At 41.8% G+C, this 24,659-nt stretch overlaps 1 protein-coding gene and 1 long non-coding RNA gene across 5 annotated transcripts in view; one reads left to right on the top strand and one right to left on the bottom strand.

Annotated features, from left to right (window-relative positions):
* The window catches only part of USP24 (ubiquitin specific peptidase 24), a 65,700-nt gene extending 50,422 nt beyond the window's left edge, over positions 1-15,278 (bottom strand). For all 3 annotated transcript variants that reach the window (XM_075759320.1, XM_075759318.1, XM_075759319.1), the window contains exons 1-3: positions 14,807-15,278; positions 2,284-2,449; positions 1,239-1,306 (exon numbers count right to left, since the gene is read on the bottom strand). In XM_075759320.1, coding sequence (XP_075615435.1) covers positions 1,239-1,306; positions 2,284-2,449; positions 14,807-15,112 — 540 coding nt within the window. In that variant the 5' untranslated portion in view covers positions 15,113-15,278. The remainder of the gene's footprint in view (positions 1-1,238; positions 1,307-2,283; positions 2,450-14,806) is intronic.
* A 227-nt stretch (positions 15,279-15,505) lies between these two features.
* The window catches only part of LOC142602720 (uncharacterized), a 108,676-nt gene continuing 99,522 nt past the window's right edge, over positions 15,506-24,659 (top strand). The window contains exons 1-2 of one of the 2 annotated variants that reach the window (XR_012836489.1): positions 15,506-15,987; positions 16,936-18,050. This is a non-coding gene — a long non-coding RNA (uncharacterized LOC142602720). The remainder of the gene's footprint in view (positions 15,988-16,935; positions 18,051-24,659) is intronic. The other variant, XR_012836488.1, reaches the window with a different exon arrangement.

Below are 24,659 nucleotides of genomic sequence, written 5' to 3'. Positions count from 1 at the left end.
AACTGTTTTCCATTTGCATGCACTAGTAAAGACTGTAACCTTTACAAAGAACAACTAATATGCAAATAACTTGTTTGCAGATTGAAGACACAACCATCAAATCTTCAAGTAGGCGTGCCACAAAGCTGCACTGATTCAGCTGTAATAACCATTTACCAATTCACACTTTTTGAGCTGGTTTCTATTGGAAAACAAAGAACATTTAACCATGAAGAGAGAGGTATTTAATGCTGCTTTCTCACCTACTGAAACATGTTCTTTAAATCTGGTCTAATGTGGTTGTTCATAAAGGACATTAAGTTTCCATCTGCAATTTTCTGCTAGCTGTGTCTGAACACAAGCAGTTAAAAAGTTTAATACTTTAAATACAATTTTTGTACCATTTTAAGAAACGAGAGTTTGATGCAAATATTTCAGCAAATTGTAATTCAGGACATTCTGAACATATTTCTACAGATTATCCTTCTGGAGGAGCAATCTACATTGTTTATTTAATATACAAAAATACCAAGTGATTTAAAAGTACTATACATAAAGTTATTACTCTAATAGCCAAATAGAAAAATAATTTTCCCCTTAAATTTTTATCTTCCTAAATATACTTATATATTCAGTATTTTAAGATTAGGAATGAGTAACTTTTTAAGAAGTGTATACATGTTTTTATACATATGGTCTAAAAACTGGGCAAGAAATTTAGGCAGTATCCAAAATAGATAGAACAGTGGGAAGTAAATTGGTTTGGGGAGCTGCATAGAGAAAATTCACAATAACCCAGAGAAGAACAGCCAGAGGGGCACATTAGGCATTAAGCACTGAGGAGAAAGACAAATTCTAAACAGATCATGCAAAGAGGTAAGAAAGAATTTAGCAAATCTCCAAAAGAAGGAGCAGAAAGAATAGAGTTAAAGGAAATCTGATTCTGAACTTGCCATTAACAGCTAAAGACTGTGTAATGACTACAGAGCTCTTCAGTTAAGAGAGGAAAAAAAAAAAGAAAGGAAAAAAAACAAAAACAAGAAAAGCTATGTGCCAGAATTGGCCAAAGTTGCAGAACTGGGACTTTGTATGATTTTAATCTAAGTCTATGTATGATTTTAATGTAGGAAAAGAACCTGACTGTGGTTTTAATCTAAGAACATACTCATTAGTTACCATAGTTTCTGAAGTCCGGATTACAAGACACGATTTCCACCATGAACAACATAAAGAAACATTGGTCTACTGTACCTACTCACCTTTTTAAATGCTTCGGGCATGCATCTGTCCATAAATCTCTTGCAATTTTCATCAGAATCAGAAAGACCTTTACAGAAAGAAGAGTGCTTTTTAAAAGTATTTTAAAAAACCCAAAACTTTTTAAGATTACCTCACGGAGCTAGTTGCAAGTTTTTCGGAACACCAACCAAACCCAGCAGTAATAAATGTGCTACTGTTCATTCATAACTAGCATGCTTTTGCAGCCACAAAAAAAATTGTGAGTCAAGAGAACTTGCCTTTTAGAAATAAGAAGTTTCCCAATGTTCCACCTTTTACAACTTCTTCAAGCATTATTAGCACCATAAGTATTTCTCCCTTCAAAGTTTAACTTACACTAACTTCAGATCACTTCTGATGCTTCACAGCCTCCACCCAAAACCAAATCTAAGCACACCCTTTTAACACAGGTTGGAAATAAAGAAGCAAACCAGAACCACCTCACAACTTCCATTCTTCCAGTGGATTATAGCTTCCTTTTAGCCTGTCATCAGGCATGATGGAAAAACTATCTTGCGCTCTCGTTATATATCAGTTGTTGGGGATGATGCCTCCATAACACTCTTAACCCCAGCCAAAATACTGAATACAGAAGAGTCAAATTGAGGTCTAATGCAGTATAAGCATTTCACTAGGGAAAAACAACAAGTTATACAAGCATGGTACAGCATAGATTTAGATGACAGCTTGTTTTCATGAACAGAAAATAACCAGCACAATGAAAAAAAGAGTCAGTAATTCAGCTCTGAAAAACAGTAATTCCCACAATCATTAGAACATAAAGAAACATGTGCTCCAATTTTTAAAAAAGCTTAAGTAAACAAATTAGAGAAAAAAAAAGACCAACATCCTTTTTACCGCATTGGGTAGAACAGTTCACTGTTAACCACTTTCACAGCGATGTGATCATTCTGCAGGGTGCTAAGTAAACAACAGCAAGCTAATACGCAAAACATAACTGCCCACCATGCTGTCTATGAAATCCTTTGAACAGATAATCTTTATACGTGTAGAAAGAGAACTTACCCAGTCTTGCTAAGTAGGTGGACGCAATTAGGCACTTGCCTAGAGACTCTTCCCGCTTATAGGGTATGGACCAGTGATCTGTCAAAACTCTGCTCTCCAGTTCATACAAGTTAGTTGTTGGAAACTCAATACCTTCACCAGAGCAATTCCCATTTTCATCATTTTTCTGTGAATAAAACGGAAGTTCAGGTGAAACATTTTCTCTCTCTCCTAGGCACTTGAAAGACTTTAGCAGCTTCAGAAAAAGTGGCTGTGCTTGTAACAAGCACGTGGAATTCGCAACAACCCTGAGGCTGCTCGTGTTTTTCAAAGTAGAACTTAATATTTCAATTTGAATTGAAGGGATTATATACCTTTATGTATTTCGTCTAGGTGATAACTACTATGTTTACAAAACTAATTGCTAACTAATTGCCTATTTAAGTGGCAAATCTCGTTCCTTAGTCTATCAGATCCTAGCTAGAGCCAAGTGATAAGTACTTCCAGTCCCTGTGAGACTGTAGAGTACAAACCTTGATCTTCACAGATCTGCATATTAATCCTCTGTTCAACAACAACTGTAGAATATGCAATAGTATATTCTCAGGGAGGTCAATTTCATCATGCTCTCACCCCATCACATTAAGAAACACAAGGCACTAATCCAGTACATCAGGATTTTTTTTTTTACTAGCTAATTATCTACCGAAAAATTTACATCTCAAATATAGTTGTCCAACAAAGAAACAATTGCCCTTCTCCTGAAGTCAAAATGAGCTACTGGAAAACGTTCTGGAAGGCAAACAGGGGAAAAGCAAGCAGATGCCTGCAGCTAAACTTTACAGGTTTCCTCGCTAGCACCACTAAACAGCAGCTATTTCTGCGTACAGGCAGAACACAGAATTAGCCCCATGTTCTTTGCTAAGTGCCATATGAGGTAACAGCCTCAGCAGCGCCAAATGAGAGAGCAGACAAGTTATCCATTTATTTTCTTCTGTTTATTTTTTAACTTCACATAGATGCTAGCTACCCAATGTGCCGAGAGTTCACATGGACTAACTTTCCCTGCCTTCATCACAGGAGCAGACAACTCAGGCAGGAGAAAGGACAGAATGTCTGGATCAGGCCTGGCAGCAACCAGGAGCGACTGTCAGAGACAGAGGAAAACACAAGTGCAGTGATGGTAACAAGATCCCCTGAGGGAGAGGCCAGGGACATGCAGGGAGGAAGGACAAGCAGGAAACATGTTCCAGAGTTTAAAAAACAGTGTCAGGAAAAAGAACGGAACAAACAGAAAGGAATAAACCAAGAAAGAGCTGAACTCAGGAAGACATGGTATGCAAAGAAAGAAGTCAATGTATGCAGACAAGTGTGCTTCCAGCTCTCTCTCTGCACATGCTATTTGCAGGATTAGACCTGTTTATCAAAAAGTAAATGTGTCATGTTCACTTTCACAATGATTCAAAAATATTAAGCCAAGGAAACAGCAATTGTATAGAGCTTACCCTTTAAAGTTCACTGGTGCAGATGACGATAGCACACAGTGGTTGGACTTACTAACAGGTTCTGGAGAGCAGGAATAAAGTTTATAGGAACAGAACACAAAATAGCACTCAGAAAAACCCCAACATGTCAGTGTTTGGGAAGGTGCCACCTTCCCCCAACCTTCTACTAAACATTTAGTTTTAAGTTTGTCATTATGGGAAGTTGTACTTTAACAGACAGTAGTTGAAACTGTAGTTGTCTGACCCAGTACTGTGCATGGAAGTCTAATGTAATTCACATCTAGCAAATCATGCCCTGTTTAAATACTTCGAGTTTTGGAGAAGAGATGTTTGAAGGTCTAAATGAAAAGACATTGAAAGCGTTTAAAAGCAAAAGTTTTCTAGGAAATGCCCTGTTGTACTTATTAAACAAACAACAGTTAAGTTTATGGCTTTTGTAAAGGACACCCATCCAGAACACAAAGCCATTTCCTGTAGAAAATAAATGTGCAGTTACAAAGAAAGCCCTTACAGCAACAGTTCAGGATACAATAATTAGTCTAATAAAGGTAAGCTGAGTAGAACAGAATATAAATACCCAATTGCTAGGCCCCATGTTTCAGTTGAGCCTAGGCTTGTAGCAAAGGAAAGCAACATTTCAACAAGTGATTACAGTAACTGAGCACCAGTTGCTCCATTCCCCGGAGGAAACCCCGCACGTTAAATAAAAACATCCATTGCTAACACTACCTGAAGAGGTGTAGCCTAACAGCAGTACAGGCCTTCAACTGTTGCTGAAAAATTCCACCTGTTGTCCTCCTTTCCCATCTGCATCTAAGCAATGTTGCTCTTTATTAACTCTTTCCACACAAGTCATTGCCTGTGTCCATAATACGGAAATTCATAAGGAAAGAATGAAATAACGCGTTCTTCACTGCACACTCAGCTCCCACAAATAAGGGTATTTTCATAAATTGTGCCAAGGATACGTCTGGCCTGTTGCTGTACTGAGTCCACAAACAATGTAGTTAAAAGATGTTTTGGGGTTTTTTTGGTTCTGGTTGGGTGTCCCCCCCCCCAAGAAATAACAACGGGTGTGGTACTAGGAATACTGTCCTAATAACAAAGGGAACTATTTGCATTGAAGCATGTGCCAACATCTTTGGCACATTCCACTAATTAGAGACAAGTTTTCTTGCTTGTCGGTGTTCTGCTACTAAAACCCTGCCCAGAAAGTATCAAGTTTAATTATTTATTAATTTAAGAACATATCACATACAAAGAGCTTCATAGCTACTGTGAAACCTCCAACAGTCTCAAATGCCTAGGCAGTTTAAAACTCAAATTCCACTTCAAACCATTAATAAATTGAGTACCCTGCATTTTTTGAGATTACTGCTCTGTTCAGTTTATATTACTGCAGACTGAGTCCCGCTTCTTACAACATATCTAGTATGAGTAACAGTCCCTTTAAAGACATTTGCTGCTCTTTCATAATTACTGTCCTTTTGTACAAGTAAACTGTTCACCATCCAACTTCTAAATCGATTTGTGTACTGCTCTTTAAATCGAGGGATTTATTAATGGCAGCTAGTAAGGTGCAATGTCAGCTCAGCTCTTGCACAACCAGCCACACAGGCTGCAGATCTTGCTCTGTTGACATTCACAACCCAACGCATCACAGCTCTGAACAGGTACCCACAATTAACGCTTTGTAACTAAGCAGCTAGGAATTGTCACTGCAAACTCTACTGACATGGGCCCACAGGTGAAATAAAAGCTTTTAAAGAAAGAGTATGCTATACATGAAAATAAATAGTACAGAAGGCCATGCCAGCCTCCCAAAAATTGGTTTTCTGTGTCACTTTTGGGTAATTGCATACTTACATATATATATATATATATATAAACTCCCTCCCTTCTCTCAAATAGAAGACTTAAGAATGGTGTCTGCCAGTTGATGATGTTCTAAACCAGGACTGTGCAATTCTGGCTGAACAGACTTAATACTGAACTGGTATCTAACATGTTAAGGATTTGTAGGGACATTCGCCATCAACAGAATAGTAAAAAGGAAAGAAACTATTCCTGACAGCCAATGGGTCAACAAAAGATAAACTGTTTAAAAGTCTGCAAGAATCACCTGTTTTCTGAGATAGGAAATCATGGTGCACATCACACATCCTGCGACTATTCTCCATTCTGCAGCCGAAATCTTAAGACCAAAACATATTTGCTTTAACCTTTAAAACTTTAAACCTTTAACAGCATTTTCCGTGCCTTCTGATATAGCTCTTATTACACAAAAGCCCTGAAGTTCCCCCCATTCTAACAGCATTACTTGACTCTTTTGGCTTATTTTCAAGGTGTGAAAATGCAGTTATGTCCAAATGTACACACACAGGGTCCCAAGAGAAATATCCTCAACATGATTCAAGATTTTCACTCTGGGGACCTGGCACCTCCCAGAGTTGTTTGCAAGGCTGAATAAACAAAAATTGTTAAATATCTGATCAATAAAGCATTGCGTAAGTCTGTAGTATAAAATCTTCCATGGAAGATTAACATAGAACAAAGATTAGCCCTTATGCAAAAAGTGAAATATAAATTAACTTTAATTGCCAAAAGGTCACAGTTCAAAGCTTCACAAATGTATGCCTGCAGTATTCAACTAATTAACTCATCAAACACTGTTTAACTAAAGCCACTGATGTTTAACACACTGGTCACTTTACATAAAATAACAAGGAGTTTAAGAAAAGGTTTTGATGCTAATTGGCAGTCTTAGTAATGAAATTACAGTCAAATTATAATTTAAACTTGCTAATTTGATTTTGATAGAAGGCTACCAACAGAATTTATTATCACCAGAGCTAAGTCAAATTATGTGCTCCTGAATCTAGTATAACTTATGAAACCGAACCCCAAAGTCATGTTTCCTTCAACAAGAAACAGTAGCAGACTTTCTAAGATACCAGCAGACCAAGCACTTCCTTTCACCCTCATGCCTCTCTAATAAGTGATTTTCACAAAATCACCACCATTTTATAGCCACGAAAACAGAGTTTTTTGATGTTTCACTGTACTGTAAACAAACCAACCAAACCAAACCACCTCCCTCCCAAACAAAAAAACCCCACCAAAGGAAGAAACCGTATTTTGTTACTATGTACCTACAAACAGGACCAAATTTAATTGCTCTGAAAAGCAGTAATGAAAAAAAAAAAGCTTAAACCTAGAATTAAAAGCCAAAAATTCTAGGTCCATCTTTCAGTTTTATCACAGATATACTACATACTGATAAGGAAATCCATTTTTCAATGCTTCAGCTTCCCCAGCTATAAAGTGTCTACAGCAGTACTTCCCTCTGCCACAGCATGCTGGTGCACCATTCACTAGTGTTTGCAAAGTACTGCAAGATGCTCAGGTGGAGGCAATGTAAGAGAAATACATCAAATACCCATAAAACCAGAGCATTTCTCTGCTCTCTGATTTATTATGTCCACCAATTTGTGGGAGAAGCCATGAATCCTGAAGTCATGACTTGACAGTCCCTCTCTATCTGCCAGACTACTGATTAAAGTAGCTTTTACTTTCACACCTGGATGTCAATTCATTTTTCTTTTAATTAACGCCTAAAAGGAGGATATTCTGTTACCTAGAACTGAATCACAGGGTAAGAATTAAAAGGCTTTCAAATAAATCAAAGCTACCACCTTGCACTTACACTTGAACACACTAAGCATGTGGTATTGAGTGTTTAAAAAAACAGTTACATTTTCATACTTGTAATTTACTTGCTTTTTATAAACTGGTGCTCCAGGAGCTTGAAGAACTTCTTTAAACTTGTATTAAGTGGCAGATGTGGGAACAAAATTGCAAAGTATTTCCCAGTTGCCTGTTTTTGCCATCAGATCAAACTCATTCAAACCACATTGCTAAGAGCAAATCTGGTATCCTTTTATGAATATGACAATATTAGTAAGCCTCAGAAAATGGTGTCATATATGGAATTTCCACATTATGTTTCTTATTTGGCAATAAGAAAACCCACTGTGATTTCCTAAATGTTTTACTGCCAAACAGGCATTTATTTGCACAGTATAGTAACAGTTTTTAACTGTTTTAAGTCCTAAACAGATACAGCATCTTGCCCTTGCATTTTCATTCACAGGAAAATATCTGTATGCAAAAGTTCTGAGTATAGTGATAGATAGGAGTGGTTTTTGTTATTTATGTTCTGCTAAGAGAAAGTAAGCTCGTTGGGGAGCTATATGGATGTTTTATTCTTTTTGCATAGAAATTAGGCTCTTTAGTTCAAATTCTTACTATGCACTACTTTACACAAACAAATGTAGTCTTATCATAAGAAAAAATACTAGTATTTCATCATGTTAATGTAAAGGAATGGTACCAGTCAATCACTAAAGGAAAATAAATCCTATGTTACAGGTTTCACTTAACTGCCAATTTGGACTCTTGCCTCACCATAAAGATATCCTAAGAAAATTCTGATTTCTTTAGTGAATGTTCCCACAGAAAGTTTTGGACACTGACCTTAACTGAAAGTAGTACAAGTGCGCTATCACGAATGCACGGTTAGACTAAACCCTTCACAGTAGTTTTAAGGGATTATAACAAATCAACCACAAAACCCCCATGACTTTCCCTCTTCCCCATCTCTCACAACCAAGAACTGTCTAAGACTGGGAATAAGAACACAAGATGAATTTGAAAAATAAAAATAAATTCAGCAAAGCTAGAAATTAACTAGGATTTTTAAAAACATCGCTTGTACTGGTCTCCCTGATTTCCAGGGCGATGGTGCGATGTTACTAAGCAATATTCCCCAATGTATTCGCCTAGTTGTTCAGAGATAAATACAATACTCAGCGTTACAGCAAAACAAAATAATCGAGGCTCTATTAATTCAAATGTGATTTTTAAAGATTCATTGAACTTAAAAAAAAAAGAGGAATACTTTGAATACCTTTACCCTTTTATATTACTATTTCCATAGTATTTAGTGAAATCTGAGATTTGTTACAGTCACTTTTGGCAACGTATTTTCAAGTTTGATAACTAGTTGTAGGCCAGGGAGAGGTCATGGAAAGCACTGTTAAGAATGTCATTCTAAGGAACCAAGGCAAACACACTTATCTTGCACCTACTCTATTAGGATAACTACAAACAGCCAGAACTGAGTTGCTATCATTATTCCTCCCAACCCTTGAGTTTTCATAAGAAAAAACCCTCATGTTTATATCCAAATAACTCAAAATAACTTTGTGTGGTATCAGATAAACATTGTGCTTTAATACACTAAAACAATGAATCACAAATGCTTAGCATTTTGGTACTTAATTTTAAGTCAATGCTTCTATCTTCCTTTGCCAAAAACCAGGCATTAATAGAGAAGCGCTGCAGAAACACTTGATTAAATATTTATTATAAGATTTTAGTGACCTAGGGTCAGGCTCTGGAAGGGAGAATTAATTCAATAACACTGCTAAACACTCATCTATACTTCCGTTCTATGAATGCAAACTGATGAGAAACTAGAGATAGAAACTAGAACTGACAAAGCTGAAAACTACGAGTTTGAATTCCAGTTCTATAATGTATTGTGACAAAATTGAGATTAGCTAATCCCAAAAACCTTTAAATGCCTCTCGAGACTGCTCTGCTGGGTATCAGAACAAGAGAAGTCAGAACTGCTGTAGTGAGCAGGAAGATCAAGTGGCAAGAAACATTGCGTACATTAGCTTTTTTTAAACTTATTTTAATTTGGCCGATGAAGCATAACTGAAACATACATACCAAAGACTATTCCTATGGCAGCACAAATACGTGTTTTTTTCAAAATAAGAGCTTACAAAAGAAACCGGCACTTCCTCTCCATCTTTGCTCTCCTCATACAAAGAGCTACTGTTCCTTAATCCAAAAGCAATCCAAATGATTTGCTGGAATTAACTTCTAACACTGGCTAATTTGTTTTTATTCTCATTCTTCCTCAGTATTTCACTTCCTTATTAAACAGCTGCTGCAAAATAGCACTGTAAACTGGGAAGATGACCAGAAAATGCCTCCAGAGAACATTATATCAAAGACACTTCCTGCCCAGCTGAGAAGTTGGCTATACGGAGTCGTCTCCTACCTTCACTGACCCCACAGGCATCACCTTCCCTGATGAACCAGTAATTATAAAGTGCTAGTCTGAATCCAAAGATTACTCTAACAATCACATTACATGATAATGGCTTTATAAATCATTTGAAACAAAGCTTAAACTTAAAATTAACCAACTGCACCTCCCAGTATTAGCCCTATTTTCCCTAACTTCATGTAGCATCTTTATTAGTCTGTGCTATATCAAGAATGAAACCCAGGGTATTTTCTTTCAAAGTGCAAGAAAGCCTTAACGTAACCAGAATATAAGTAGAGGTTCTGCACCAGGGCCACTCATTTTTGAAAACAGCGATGCCAAAAACCAAGAGTGCTAAAATACTAATGCCACTTGACATTCTGATGGCAAGCAGCCAGGGATTCAATGCCAGAATCCACCACAGAGCTTTATTTGATTGCTTAATTGTTTTATGAGGCCAATTCCTAGACAAGCCACACTGTAAAACTTCCACATAAGAATGTCAGAAATACACACTTTTGCAAAGCTCAACGCTACTTACAAGACAGGAGACTGATTTTAAATTTATAAAATTGTAGCGTGAAATCCATCTCATTTGCTTGAAGGCTAAATACCATTTTTGTCGTTAAATACAGCTCCTTCCATTCAAGGAACAAAGAACTTCCCAAGCCTAATGTCCGTGGTAATCCTAATGAAAAACACACCATTATCCTTATTTTACACATTAGAAGCTAAAACAGAGGTTAAGTTACGTACCCACTGTGATGCAGCACATTTGTGGCAGAGCTGCTTTCAGTACTGAGCTCTAATAATGAGGAGAGAGAGGGCTGTGAACACAACAGTTCTGCAGCATGACTAGTGAGAATGTTCCTGGCACTGTTACTACAGTGGCTGGCCTGTTTCTTTTACAGAACCCATTCTCTTGAAATCAAACAGCAGCTCAAAAAGCAATCTTGGACAAATTTTATTATAAATCTTATCTAGTAAAAGCAGGTGCATATGAGCTTTTGATCCCGTTCAACCAAAAAAAAAAAATCAAAAGAGCACATGCTAAAGGAGACAGGAATAGCTAGAAGGTAATATAATCCGTTAATCACAATTTACCCAAAAGGTCATAGTAATGACTCTCAGAAGCTGTTTAAAAACAAAACAAGATTGTTTCAGCAGAGGTTATACAAACTGCTGCTGTAACGTTCAGTACTTTCAGTGTAAGTGGGTTCCTACCCTTTACTGCAATTTTAGGTTCTCTGGTCACAACCCCCGCACTCACTTGGCCTGCTCTTCTCCATCAGCTCGTGAAAGTCAGCACTTCTGGCGCTCACGGCAATTCACGGACACACTGACAGACATTGTTATCACATTTGTTTATCTTAAATTATAAGGATTTAGCAGCAGTTCATGAAATAGCTTATCTGTCAGTCGTATGAAAAGATGAACATACCATCCTTCCACACACCCCCCACTCGGCAAAGAGTCACACCATACAAATCTGTATGTTGCCTAAAGAATAAGCACAGAAATCCCAGATTCCTGCCAAAATGCACTTATCAGATTTACTTCAGCCGACAGACGTAAACACAGAAGTTTTGCCAAACAGGCCAAGTTACCTCTTGTAAAAGCAGGTGATCTCAGCCTGCCAAAGTGGTTTGGCACTACATGGGGCAAAACTTCAAACCAACTGTAAACCTAAAGTTGAACTTCCTAATATTTCAGGAAGACTCCACAAATGAATGTGAAGCCCCCTTTGTATTTCCAGATTTGCCTTCCCTTTTTCTTTTAATGAGTTAAGCATGCTCATGCTAACTGCTAACAGCATCAGCTCCAGAGGCACATCACAGCTATTAACGTAAAACTCAATCAACTATATGCTCTTTGGAAGACATTAACCTGCTGAAACTGAAGTTTCAGCCCTCGTGAAAATTAATTTATGTAAGTCTTCATCTCAAGTCTCACACATAAGGCACAGAGCACTCGCTGAGACAGCTCATCGCAGCTGTCTTGCTTCTGGGCCAATTATTCCAAATTCAGGGTTCCATAACACTTTCAGGCACCCCTGAAGATCAACAGTCTGGATCACTCAAAGAGGGTTCACACTGGTTTTACTATCTTATCTAAAGAAAGCATGTTTTTAACTCGTATGATATGTATTTAGTTGCTGCGTTATTCTCAAAGAAAACCAACAGACAAGCCTTTCTTTGATCAACACGCTTACTGAACAGAACAGATTCTAACATTATGTAATAGAAACCAAATAAGCATATGCGAACATAATGGCTTCATTACTGATTAGGGAAAATGTAGAGTGTTTAATCATTCATAAATCTATTCTTATATGCATGGTAAACTGTGCTCAGCCAAAAAAAAGAATGTAAATACAAAGTACAGATCTGTTACACACACGTCTTGGAGAATGACTAGAGATTTCTTCTTGTTTTTAAATTAAAAAAAGAGAAATCTAATCCTAACTTTTGTTCATGAGGAAGATTACTAGACCAGAAAATTTTATTACGCTCTTTTGATTTATATGTTCAGGTATATTATTGATATATAAAATCCAAAAATCAAACCAAAAAACTAACATACCACTACCTCCCCACTAAGTAAAACTGGCATTATGATGAGGAGGAATACACACTCTAAGAGCTGTTAGAAAGAGAGATGGATATTGAGAGGAAGAAAACCAGAAATAACATCTGAATTACCACAATCTAGCATGGGCTACAATATGTTTCAGCATAATGTATATGACTACAATGAATAATACAGCTATTTGTGCAATGATTTTCTGTACAGCTTCATATGCCATAAGCTTGTGCTAATGGAAAACTACATACTGATTAACCACATAAATAATAGCTGTAGTTTATTAAATGTAGTCCTAGACTACATTTGAAGAATAAAAAAAACCTCCAAGAACTGATCAAATATATTTTATAAAAGGGGGAAAAATGATATGTCAAAAGCTGCTAGGTTGTACTGCAGCATTAGACAAATAAGCACAGTGAAAAAGTATCAAGTCTTAAGATTTTTACAGGTATAACTCTTATATTACAAGAATATTGTTTTGCATACATGTGCAGGAGTTGACTGACGCTCATATGTAAATGAATCCAATCACTAAATTGAGACCTGAATTTATATAAAATTTAACGTAGCAAGATACTTCAATCCTCCTGAAATGCCTGCTTTGTGGATTTGCAGTCATTTGCCTACATTGAAACGTTCTGGTTTCCCTCCTGTGGGTTAACAAGAACACAAGTCAAAGCCAGCAAGAAAATGAGTGGCAAAGGAAACTATAACACGTACGTAAGTTTGATTAGACATACGAGCTGAAATAACAGGGAAAAAACTCCTCTTGGTCAGAGCTGTCAAAGCGTCATTTGTAATAAGAAGGGCAAAAAAGTGCTTCTCTGAAGTTTACACAGACAGCTTCTCTTGAAATGTCGCACCGACAACCCAGATTACCCTAATCATAACTATACCTGATAGGAAAATCCACCCTCTTGATGGCTACAGAGATCTGAATGCAAACAAGCACAACTCTCGTTCACTCCCAACCCTTCAAAGCAAAGGCTGGAAACCAGCACCCTATTGCTTCAATCAGTGAAGTTAAACAGCGAGTCCTCTCCTGCACAGCACGCATGCCACAGATAGCCTTACTTTACTAGCATACATCATCAGCTTATATGAGCTAAGGATCTAACCCAGTTAATTCAGTGATCAGGATCACGTACCTTTATTCTGCAAGACTGGACTTCAATATACTGAAGCTATCGATACGGATGATCTGTGCAAGTGTAGTTATGTACAAGAACATATGTGCATGTATTCTTCATACATATATATTTATAGATACATACACACACGTACACAGAAAGATACCACTTCTGGTGCCAGGAAATCCCCATGATACTGTTCACTGAAGCCTGGAAGGATACATGAGTTTCCCTGGGTTTATTCACGTGCTTAGGCACCTGCTTCTCGAGACAGAGACTATGCAAGGTGGCCCTTTGGTACCACACAGCAGGGCTGTTCTGTTCTCATCCCCAGGGGTTCCATAGTCTGGTCACTACTAATGGTCTCTTTTCATATGAGCACTCTGGGAAGTTTTGGAAAAAAAGACCCGGAGGAGGAAAAGGCCTTACAGGTAAGTGCCACAAGGCAGCAGGGAAAGCGCCATGAGTGTACCTGCTGGCTGAGGAGTTCAGAGTTCTGGAAGAGGATGGAAGAGAGAAGAGAAAAAGGCAGACAAGGAGGAAGGAGAGGAACTGAGAAAGGCTGGCATTCTCCAGCACTTCTACTTCAGGTCTATTTTAGAACACAGCTATAATTTAAAACGTTTGTTTTGAAAGTATTTGAACTCACTGCATTCCTATTTCAGAATTTATGCCTAGCTTACCCAAATAAAACCGTATGCAAAGTAATACCCAGGCTGCACTTTCCTTCACATTGTGCAAACAGTGAAAAAAAATTAAGACAGTCGTTAGTCACTCGGATTATGCAAGAAGGTACGGCTGGGGGGTGGGGAGAGAAAAAAAAAAAAAAAAACCCTCTACGGTAGCCACGGATTCCTAGAATGCCAAGGAAAAGCCTGACTGCTCCTCACTTTGCAGCGACCGCAACGAACAGCCCCGGCGCGCACCGCCGGGCACCGAACGGGAAGAAGCCGGCGAGGCGGTCGGGCGGTCGGAAGAGAAGTCCCCGGCCCGTGGGGTGACGGGGCCGACCCCGCGGGGAGCGGGGGCTTCCCTGGGACACCCTCCCGCGGGACCCGCGCCCCGGGGGGGGACGCCTGCCCGCCGGCACCCCCGCAGCAGGGAGGCTCCCGGGGAACTTCCACTCGCCCCGCGGGGAGGCCGGCGCTGACAGGAGGCCGGCCGCGGGGCAGCGCGCCCGGGGCAAGGCCGCAGCTCACCTCGGTCTCCACCACTTCATGGTAGGCGGGCGGCGGGTCGAAGCCGCCTCCTCCGCCGCCGCCGTCCCCGTCGCCGCCGCGGGGGCCCTGCCCGCCGGCGGGAGAGCCGTGCCCGCCCGGCGGGCCCTGCCCGCTCTCCATGGGCTCGTAGCCGCCGTAGTGAAGGCCGGGCCGCTCGTTGGTGAGCAGCGCCACGGCCTCGTTGATGTCGTTCTTGGCCAGGCGCAGGGCCTTGCGGATGGCGGCCGCGTCCGAGAAGCCCATGCAGAGCAGCGTGGTCATGTGCTGCTCCTCCTCGCTCTCCATGGCCGCGCCGCGCCGGGCCGGGCCGGGCCGGGGGAGAGGGGGGAGGAGGGGGGTGCGAACCGAGGGGCGCCGGCCTCAGGCGCTGCCCGCCCCGCGCGCCGCCATGTTGACGGGAGCGCCTCTCCCCTCAGCCGCCGCCGCGGCGGCCGCCCCCGCCCCCCCCGCGCGCGCCCTCACACACGCGCCCCCTCCGCCCCGCCCTCAGCCCGGAAGCGGCGGCCGAAGCCCGGCTGGGGAGCGCACGCCGGGACTGCGTCACGTGACAGGGGGAGGCGCAGCCCGGGCATGAATGGACTGGCGGGGGAAGGAATGCGAGGGAGCGGCCGTCGCCATAGCAACGGGAGGGGGGTGGGCGTGGCCCGTGAGGGTCACGTGAGGGGGAGCGGCGTTGCCAGGGCAACGGGACCCCGGCCGGAGTGGTCGGGCCTCGCCGCGGCCTGGCGGTACCTCAGCGGTCTGGGCAGGGCCTGTGCGGCGGAGCCCGCCTAGCGGGAACCGGGCTGCCGGGAGGAGGCTGCCCGGCCGGTCTCCTGCCCCGCTGCCGGTAGTTCCTCCTTTAATTACGGCTCTTACTAGTGAATAAGTCCCGCAGGGGCACGGCCGGCGGGGCGGTGACTGGGCTTCCCCAGCGAAACACGAACAGGCCCGAGGGGGAGCTAGGCAAGGCGGGAAAGTGGGCAGGGGCCGGCGCACCCGGTGGGTGCCTGTGGGCCGGGAGCGGGCAGCTGGGGCAGGCAGTGGGCAGGTGTCCTTCTCGGAGATGATGAAGGGCGGTTTTAATGCGAAACGAAGCCTGGCCCCTGCTGAAAGCTCTTGCCCTGCCTGGGCACCCACTGGTGAGTGGCAGCTGGACGGCGAGTCCTGGGACGGAGGAGGTGAGCGGCGGCACTTTGGGCCTGCCCGAGTGGAGGATGTGGTTCACAGAGTACACTGAGAAGTTACTCTCTGCAGGCTCAGTGCTGCCAGCTTCCAGCTTATTTCTCTGTAGAAATGTGTTCTTTACGTGTGTAATATATCCTGCTAAAAGACAATAATTACTGGTCTGGACCAGTAGGAGGGTTTGTCCACCTTTATTTAACCTGGAAAAGGGAACATGTATAATTTTATGTACATGTTTGATAAGTAGCAAACAGAGATGCAAATCCATATAAAATGAATCAGAGTGCAATCAACTAGCAAAAAAAAAAAAAAATTAAAAAATTGCTAGTGCCCAAAGCAGAAAATCAGTTGTATATATTTCTTAAACACAGTGAACTCTGGTACTGCATAAAGTCAGTAGATCTGGATATCCTGGCAATCTCCCAGACAAAATTTACCACCTCATTTTAATAATGTCTTTTCCATGTCCAGAGAGGAGGGGGAAGTAGGAAACAGGTAAAAGTTTTGTCAAGATCAGTGCTGGTGTCTGCATATATACATTTGTCTTTGGAGGCTCGTGTTTTCTGGCAAACTATTTTGTGTTAACAGTTGCTGACATCATTGAGAGCAGCGGAGTTAGGAATCTAGCAACAGCTGTCTGAAGTCTTAGATACAAATCACATTCAGCGAAAAGGAAACTTTGAAGTGTAGGGGACACCAACAGTATTTAGGTGTCCAACCTACATGAACTTCAGAGCTCAATGTCTTGTCCTTGCTCCTGAGTTTGTCTGTAAAACAACACAAACTGATGGTTCAGTCTGTTGGACTGGCAGGTTTTTGGGTTAATTTTTAGATTGCAGTATGCCACCAGTGGTCTTATAGTCCTTATATAGCGACCCAAAAGGTAATCACAGCTCTTTCATCTTGCTCATTCATCTCTGATTTTTTTTTTTTTCCTTCTGTAGGGTGACATTCAGTGGAATGGAGGTAATGTGCATATGACTCTCAACTTCGGCTTCTGGATCTAAGGAAGGTCTTTCATTCATGCTGATCTCCAGTTATAAAAGAAACTGTTATGGCTCAAGCTTGGCAGGCTTCAGAAAAATTCTGGCACTTCAAATGCATTCAATTAATGTGCTGAATATTGACTCACTGCTTACTCACGTGACCAACGTTTAAATTACACTTTCTCATTTTTGAAGCATATTATAAATAATGGTTTAATCCTCACAGCCTGATGAAGTCAGTTGGCATCATTTTCCCCTAATAATGGAAGAAAAGTTTGTAGGAAAAAGTAACATATTTTATTAGATGTCATTATTGCTTTCAGGTTTTATTTCCAGGAGGTGCTCCTGTAAATTTGTGCTGAGCTAACTAATGAAAACATACCAAAAGTAATGGAGGAACTGATTGTAATCCCAGGTGACTAAGAAAGGAGTGCTTTGCCGTTAAGTTACCTATACACAATAGTCCAGCTGTCCTGAAGGAAGTTTGAAGGGAATTTGAATTCACCAATATGTAAGGGTAACACTTGGACACAGCCGCTCAACATAACTGACAGTGTACTGGTCCTAAAATTAGTTTTTAGAGACTTCACTGACTTAATCTCTCTTGAGACTACTTAAAGGACAAGATTGTACAGTCCAGCTTAGTGAAGGAATGGGTGCATCTTATTCTAGAAGTTATTCAGCCTGGAAGTCCCAGTTTGCAAATGTTTTTCATGCGTTGTCATTTCAAGAAAAGTTGCAGGGAGAAGCATAGCAAACTCCTCTAACTGAGAACAAGAAAAGTGGTGAGTCTTTCCTGATGGGGCACCAGGAGGTGCAAGGAGACAAGGCAAAGAAAGAAATTGAAGGGGGGAGCAAATATGCTCAAGATCTGCCTTTGGATAACTTGGAATTTGTGCCTGTGTAGTTGCCAGTTTGATATGACACATTTACTACTTATTTGATTGTGCTACTTTATGGGAGGTAATTTCTTTCTATGGAATGCATCATATGTGTATCCTGAAGCATATCTGGACACGAGGAACCCCTATGTTACAGAAAAGAGACATTTTGGAACAGAAACTACTGTTTTGGTAAGTGGTCATGCTGTGACATTGAACCCGGCTTTTTGGGTTGAGTATGGTGTTGCCAGGTAGCCTAAAAATAGAGTTTGATGGAGAATTGCAATGACTTCTGCAGACATGTGGCAGTAGGAGTGTTCGGTTAACTTGTCTCTTTAACTGAAAATGCTTTTATGCTTTTCTTCATAAGCCTGTTCTAAAGCCAGCCCTGTGTTTACAGCCCTCTCAACTATTTAAACAGCGAATGCAGCGTTTTCCCTCAAAGAGAAACAGCTGTATTGTTCTGGTGGAACATACACAGGCAGAAAACTAAGAGGTGACTCTCTGGCTTGTTGAACTTGGAGGTTTCCCTTTTTGTTTACAGCTGTTGGGAAATTCCAACCAAAAATCTCAGATGTAATCGGAAAACATCCTTTGCAACCCTGATTTTGTGTCTCTCTTTGTTGTACCTTCGCAGCCACGATTGTTATATATATACTTAGAGGCTTTGATAGAAGGGAATGTAAAGTTTATTATTTTGCCACCAAATCTTTAATTTCATGTACATGTTTTACTCAGGATAAAAGAGCATCTTTCTTGTATTTTGTTAGAAGCACCATAGGGATATATTACCAAGGGAAGCTTAGTACGAGCTAAAACTTCCTGTTCATAAATCTTTTATAAATAATGACTAAATATGGGAAATCAGGACAAAATTTAGTTACAGGGCTCCCCCGCTATATGGTACATAAGCACAGGAGTTGTAGGAAAACTGGAGTTACAGTAGCTAGAAGAAATTCCTTTGCAGTTGTTGCATGAATGAGGAGTGTGCGTGAGCCTATATGAAACCCAGCTCCTTTGTTTGGAAGGGAAGAACGCAGTTTTTCTCACTGATGTTAATGGTTTGGGATTAGGCACCTAATATAGTTGGATTTTAGGATTATAAGAAAAGGCTTCTGTCCTATCTGCCAGATGAACAGAAACACTCTTTACAAGCTGCACGGTAAATGCTTTTTTTGTAGACTTGAACTAGATTAATAGAGGAGACAGCAAAGCAAATGATACCTGAAGAAAGAGTATCTGAGATATCGCAGAACCCAGCTTTTGTATAGTATTGCGAAGAATTAATTTAGGCTTTCTGGAATGACTTTATCCTCCCTTCCCCTCCTCCTTTCCTTTTATTCCTTGTCCCACCCACTCTCTTCCAGTTTCCTGCTTCTGCTTTATTTGTAGCTAAATGTAATAGGTGGGTTTTAAGAAAGTGTCTCAGACGCCAGATAGTGCAAATCCCCCTGAATTACTGAAAATCACATTTCTTATATGTAGATATTGATGAATGGTGTTTGATTACCTCTTGCAGAAGGGTTAAAAGTATTTGTGTAGTGAAGAAGGATGTAAACCCCCTGAAAAGTACAGTTGCAATGGACAGATAACAAGACGCATTTGACTCCTCAGGTAGCTGTGCAGCCTCACGCAAAACAAAGACTTTAGCAGACACAAGAAGTGTGTGAGTCTGTTCACAAGCACCAGCTGACAGATTAATGCAATATACTTTTAGACTTTGTCTATGCTAGGAATTTTTGCTGCCTTCACAGCTTTTGGCCACCTAGAAAGGAGTGTAACTGGGGTAGCTGCCAAGGCAAACCCTGCTGCCAGCAGTGATTTGCAAAGAGGCGGTTTACCTTAGTTTCAAGCTGGAACTCATGTACACTAGTAATCATAATTACAATATTTAGCTTTAATACAGTGTTTTTAAGATGGGTATCTAACAAGCCTTATAGGGGGATGGACGGGTGTCATTAGCTCCTCAACGTGTATTAATTTTTACAACTGCTACAAACTGTAGTGGGGCTGAAAGGGAAAGAAGAAAGGTGAACAGATCTCGTGGTGTTGATGTGCCTCCTCCAGCAAGTCTGTCCCGTTGTTCTAGCATCCAAAGGGAAGAGGAGCTGAACCATGACTGTTTTTTCTGCAGCAGAAGCTGAGTACCCGCTGGTCTCCTGAATACAAAACTGAAGTTTCATACTGTTTCCCTTGAATGGAAGCAGCATGACGTGAGCGTGAAAAGAGTTGAACAGTATGTTAAGGGAAACACAACTGAAAGCAGAGAACAGTTGACTCCAGGGGTTGAGCAGATCTGCCCCCTCTGCTTCACTGTATGGGTTTGTTTCCAGCTCTTCAACTCAGACCTTTTCGTGGGTCTCACAACACATCTCCACAGCTCTGGGCTGGAAAATGTAAACAATTGCAAGGGGATTGTTCATTCTTCCTGAAACAAGCTTCACAAGCTGGGGAAAATGAAAGCTAAGGCTGAACTTTAAAACACTAAGATGCAGAAATGCAGAGTGAAGCCATTCAACAGAATCAGATTTGGAACAGAGCCCTGAAAAAACCTGCAGTTATGACTAATCCATTTTTAATGTGTGTGGTTGTAGGTAAAATCGCTTCTTTAAAAGATCATTTCTCTCCCTGTGTTGGTTACAGTTCTTTACTGTCATTTTAGATGAATGACGTGCTGACATGTGAGTTCAGTGTCAGATGAACTGCAATGATGGAATTATTTCTGATTCTGGAGTGGCCCTGGCTGAGCTGCTGGCGAAGGGGAGAAACAATACAAACAGGATATTCAGTGTCAAGCTGCAGCAGCACCCTGAGAGACCCACCCAGGGGCAGGCACTTGAATGCTCACTCTCTCCTTCAGCCAAATTAGCTGAGGAAACTTGACGTAATAGCAGACTGCAGAGCTCAGTTTGTGCAGGGACAAACTCATGCAGTGGTATTTTAGAAGTGAAACAATCTGAAATGGAAACTTCTGGTGTTCTTGTTACACTGTACAAGTCTGTGAGGCACCGCAGAGTTTTACAGGGCAGCCTTTGGGTGCTTTTATTTGGTCCTCAGATCACCCCAGCCTTGCTTGCTGATCCCTTCTCAGGGAGCCCTCCCAACCTGTGATGCAGAGCCACTGACATTAACACACTGCTGTAGGGAGGGGAGATGTGGTATGACACTCCGAGTTCGAGTGTCATGGCTGTTGTGGTGCCAATCCAACGTTTACAGGCTTTGCAGTCTTCTTATAATCAGTAGAGCTGTGAATAGGAGTATGAATTCAATGCAAACAAGTGAGAGACTGTGGAGGGGAACAGCATGGAGACTCTGTTTAGGAAGGTGGAAAACAGTACAGTGAATCCAGTGCTGATGGGATATGCTCAACTTATGGACTACATCCATCTAGCTAAGGACAGTGCAGTGTAGCAACAGTGCTTGTAGTAACACGCAGTAGTCTGAGGGTGAAGGCTGTTTTCTGTAGTGCGTGTATATCTGATATCCAGGAACAAGAGCAGTTGGTGTTTCCCTGGTGTAGGCTGAAATGTGGCGCAATGTGATAGAGCAACAGGGAACTCCTTGCTGGCTTTTTGTCCTGCGTGGATTCCTTTTGAATTAGGTTTTGACCTTTAAAGCAAGACCTGCTTCTTCAGTTTCTCATTGTCTAAATTCTGCATTGAAGCTTGAGAAACAAGTCTGTGAGGCTGGAGGATTTTTTAAGCTCTGATTAGTGAAGCACAAAATAGGTAGGAAGGAGTCTGCTGAGGGAAGAGAATCACCAAATAAAAACTGTTTTACAGATCTGGTGCCTTTATTTTTTATTTTACTCTGTTCCACAGCAACACAGGCCTGTGTGGTGCTGGACTTAAATCAGAACAAAAAATGTTTTATATTAAAGACTGGTCTGCAACTCCTCTCCTGATCAAAACACCACCTCATTTGCCCTCAGTGATGTGGAAACCTGAGGTCGCATTCCTGCTGCCAGGGTTTTACACTAGAGCACTGCAGCAGCTTGGCACCAGCAGCCCCATGCCAGAGTTCGAGGGTGGGAGAGTTGAAAACCACTGTCCTGACTAAAAATATGGGGGTATTTAGGCAGAGGAGCTGTGGTGGAAGAACCTCTTTCCCTTTTTAATTTCTTTAAGATTACCATTGCTTCAGTTGTATTTGCATGGGATTTCTCAATTTTTCATTCGGGCAGGTTCTGTCATTTCATGCAGATTATTAAGTGCAGACCCAAGGGCAACTGAAACCAAAACTCAGCTCTGGGGTGGGAAGCAGCAGCCCTTCTGTGCCAGAGGAAGGCCTCGGTGCTGTCCGTAGGGATCTGCAGGTGGGACTACAGGGGAGGCGGAAGCATGTGATTATTTTTGGTTCAAACACAAGGCTTAAGTTTTCAGAAATACCAAGAGGTTCTTCAAGGCTGTGAGAGCCTAAAGCCTTGGATTTCTCATGCCTTGTCTGCCTGCTGGCACGCACAGCCATGTTGTCCCTTTCACAATGCATTTGATCTGTCATTGACTCATTTGAGTCTCTATCTTCACCAGCAAGGTGCTTCAGGGCTGAGTAACACCCATGTATCAGCTCTGTTACTGTACCCTGTTATCAGCTACTCCTTTCACTCCCAGGGTGCTCCCAGCCTTTGATCTGTTATGATACTGCAGCAACAACTCCCCTTACTTCTAATGCTGCATTACATTGTGCAAGGCCGTCATCAGTCCCCAAATGCCACAGTCTCTGCTGCCTTTGTGCTGCTCTCACAAGTACATCCACACTTTTTTTCTAAAGCATGAAATAAAGTCTTGTTCCCCTCGATCCTCAACTAATCATAGTGGAAATCACTTTACTACAAGATGGCAATTTCCATCAGACACTACACGGAAGTATAATGATATGGTTAATTCTTCCCTTCCTTAACCCTGTTGCATTTGGCTGCTGCTTTTCAAAAACTACGGGGCAGGGGCTGTTTACTCCATCCATACAGCACGAGGAGCTGTGGGCTCTGACTGGTCTGTAAATCCTAATGTTACTGAGCAGTGACGAATCCTGTCCTCCAGCAGAAAGTCCCCTTCTGCTGGCCAGGACTGGATCTTGCTTAATTTGAGGTTGATTCTGTCGAAGCTAGAGACCTCAGTGGAAAAAGAGGTGCTCTGTGTGCAGCAGGACTGAAAACACTTTCTGTGTTTTACAGGTTTTTACAGTGACAAGTGGGTAAAAGCAGAGACAACACAATAATTTAAAACTTATTTGCTTAAAATCAGCTGAATTCCTAGTAGCGTTGGAAGCAAGACCAGTAGCAGCATCTGAGCCAGTTCTGCTGAAGATGGTGCTTATCAGATGACCTAGCAAAGCCTTCCTGATTTGTAGGACTTGGGGCAGAAACTCTGGCACAGCCCATATCTACATCACATCCCTAACACTGGTAGTCCTGACCATGGTGTGCTGATCCTAACATGATTTAATAGTGATGAATCACTTTCCTTCCACTGGCCAGGTTGGGCTTGTTTTATTTATGCCTTAAAACCTCTCCTCTCTTCCACACTGTGATCTGTGCAAAACTGTTTGGCAAGTTGAAAACTCTGCCTGGTGTGTGGGCAGGAGAAGGGCCACAGCCTGGTGCGGAAAACATGTGAGAGGTGGTCCAGGCTTCTGGGGAAGATGAGGTGGGGACCAGAGGTGCCAGTCGTGTGCTCAGTTCCTATGACTTGCCCAGTCTGTTTCACAGACTTGTAACTACTGATCCTTGACTATGTTTCAGGCCTGGCCTACAGCCACTATTTGTCAGTGTCCTGGGGCTTCTTCCAGGTTTTAATTGTCCCTATTAGTATGATGGATGCTGAAAATAAGGGCACATTGGAGAAAGGTGGTAGTGTTTTCGTTGTTGCCGTTGTCGTTGCTGGGGCTGCCATTAAAGCTGCTTACTGATTTGCCCTCCTGTGAAATGTGTAGGTGAGCTATTTATAAATGTGCAGAGAGATCCTACATCTCTAGCTTGTGCTCTGATTTAAGAGTAATCCCCATCAGGAGGGGAGAATCTGTTCAGGATCGCGAAGGAGGTTAGTGGCAGAGTTGAAAATAATCCACCTTTGAGCCTCAGCCTTGTCTTTACGATGGGGTGGGTTTACGGAGGCAGGAGTGGGAGTGGAGAAGCATATTGTTTCCGCATTAGCTCTGCCTGTTACAGCATGATCTCCCATTTTCAGGTGAAGAGAGGCACTTTTCCTGCTGCACAGCCCCCTCTCCTGTTCTCCCCTCCCTCTACACAGCAGATGCACTCATGCATCTCTGTCCCTGGCTGCATGCAGGCTTAGTATTTGCTTGCTTTTACTCTTCCCATCCGGAGCAGATTCAGCCTGGTGTATGGGGGGGTTATGGCTCTTTTCCTGGAGCAGTCCAGCCCCAGGCACTTGGGAGTTAGTCTCTGTACTTCTCAAAGATTCTTCTGAAAGTAGATACAGCAACTTGCTTTCCTTATTCCTCTACTCTAAGGTATAAATTGCCTCACTCTTTAAAGCATGCAGTTTCTTGAACAGCAAGATTAATATAGCTGTATTTCTAGTGTATCTGATTGTCTTTTACCTTTCCACATGTGGATTTGCTGATGACTAGTAACAGGCAAGCTTCTCGGCCTGTCCTCAGTGGGAACATGATTCTTCTGCCTCACTCCCAGATTTTACAAAGATGAGGGAAATTACCTACCTTTGAGGCCTACACCTCAGTGTCCAGCTTGGTTAGGGCTGACCAAAGGTCTCAAGTAGGATTAGACAGGCTCAGATACACCCCAAACGGACAGCATGAGCCTCATTGGTATAAGAAACA

Source organism: Balearica regulorum, chromosome 8 (assembly GCF_011004875.1).
Source record: "Balearica regulorum gibbericeps isolate bBalReg1 chromosome 8, bBalReg1.pri, whole genome shotgun sequence".
NCBI classification, from domain to species: Eukaryota; Metazoa; Chordata; class Aves; order Gruiformes; family Gruidae; genus Balearica; species Balearica regulorum.
This window is presented reverse-complemented; position numbering and strand designations above follow the sequence as displayed.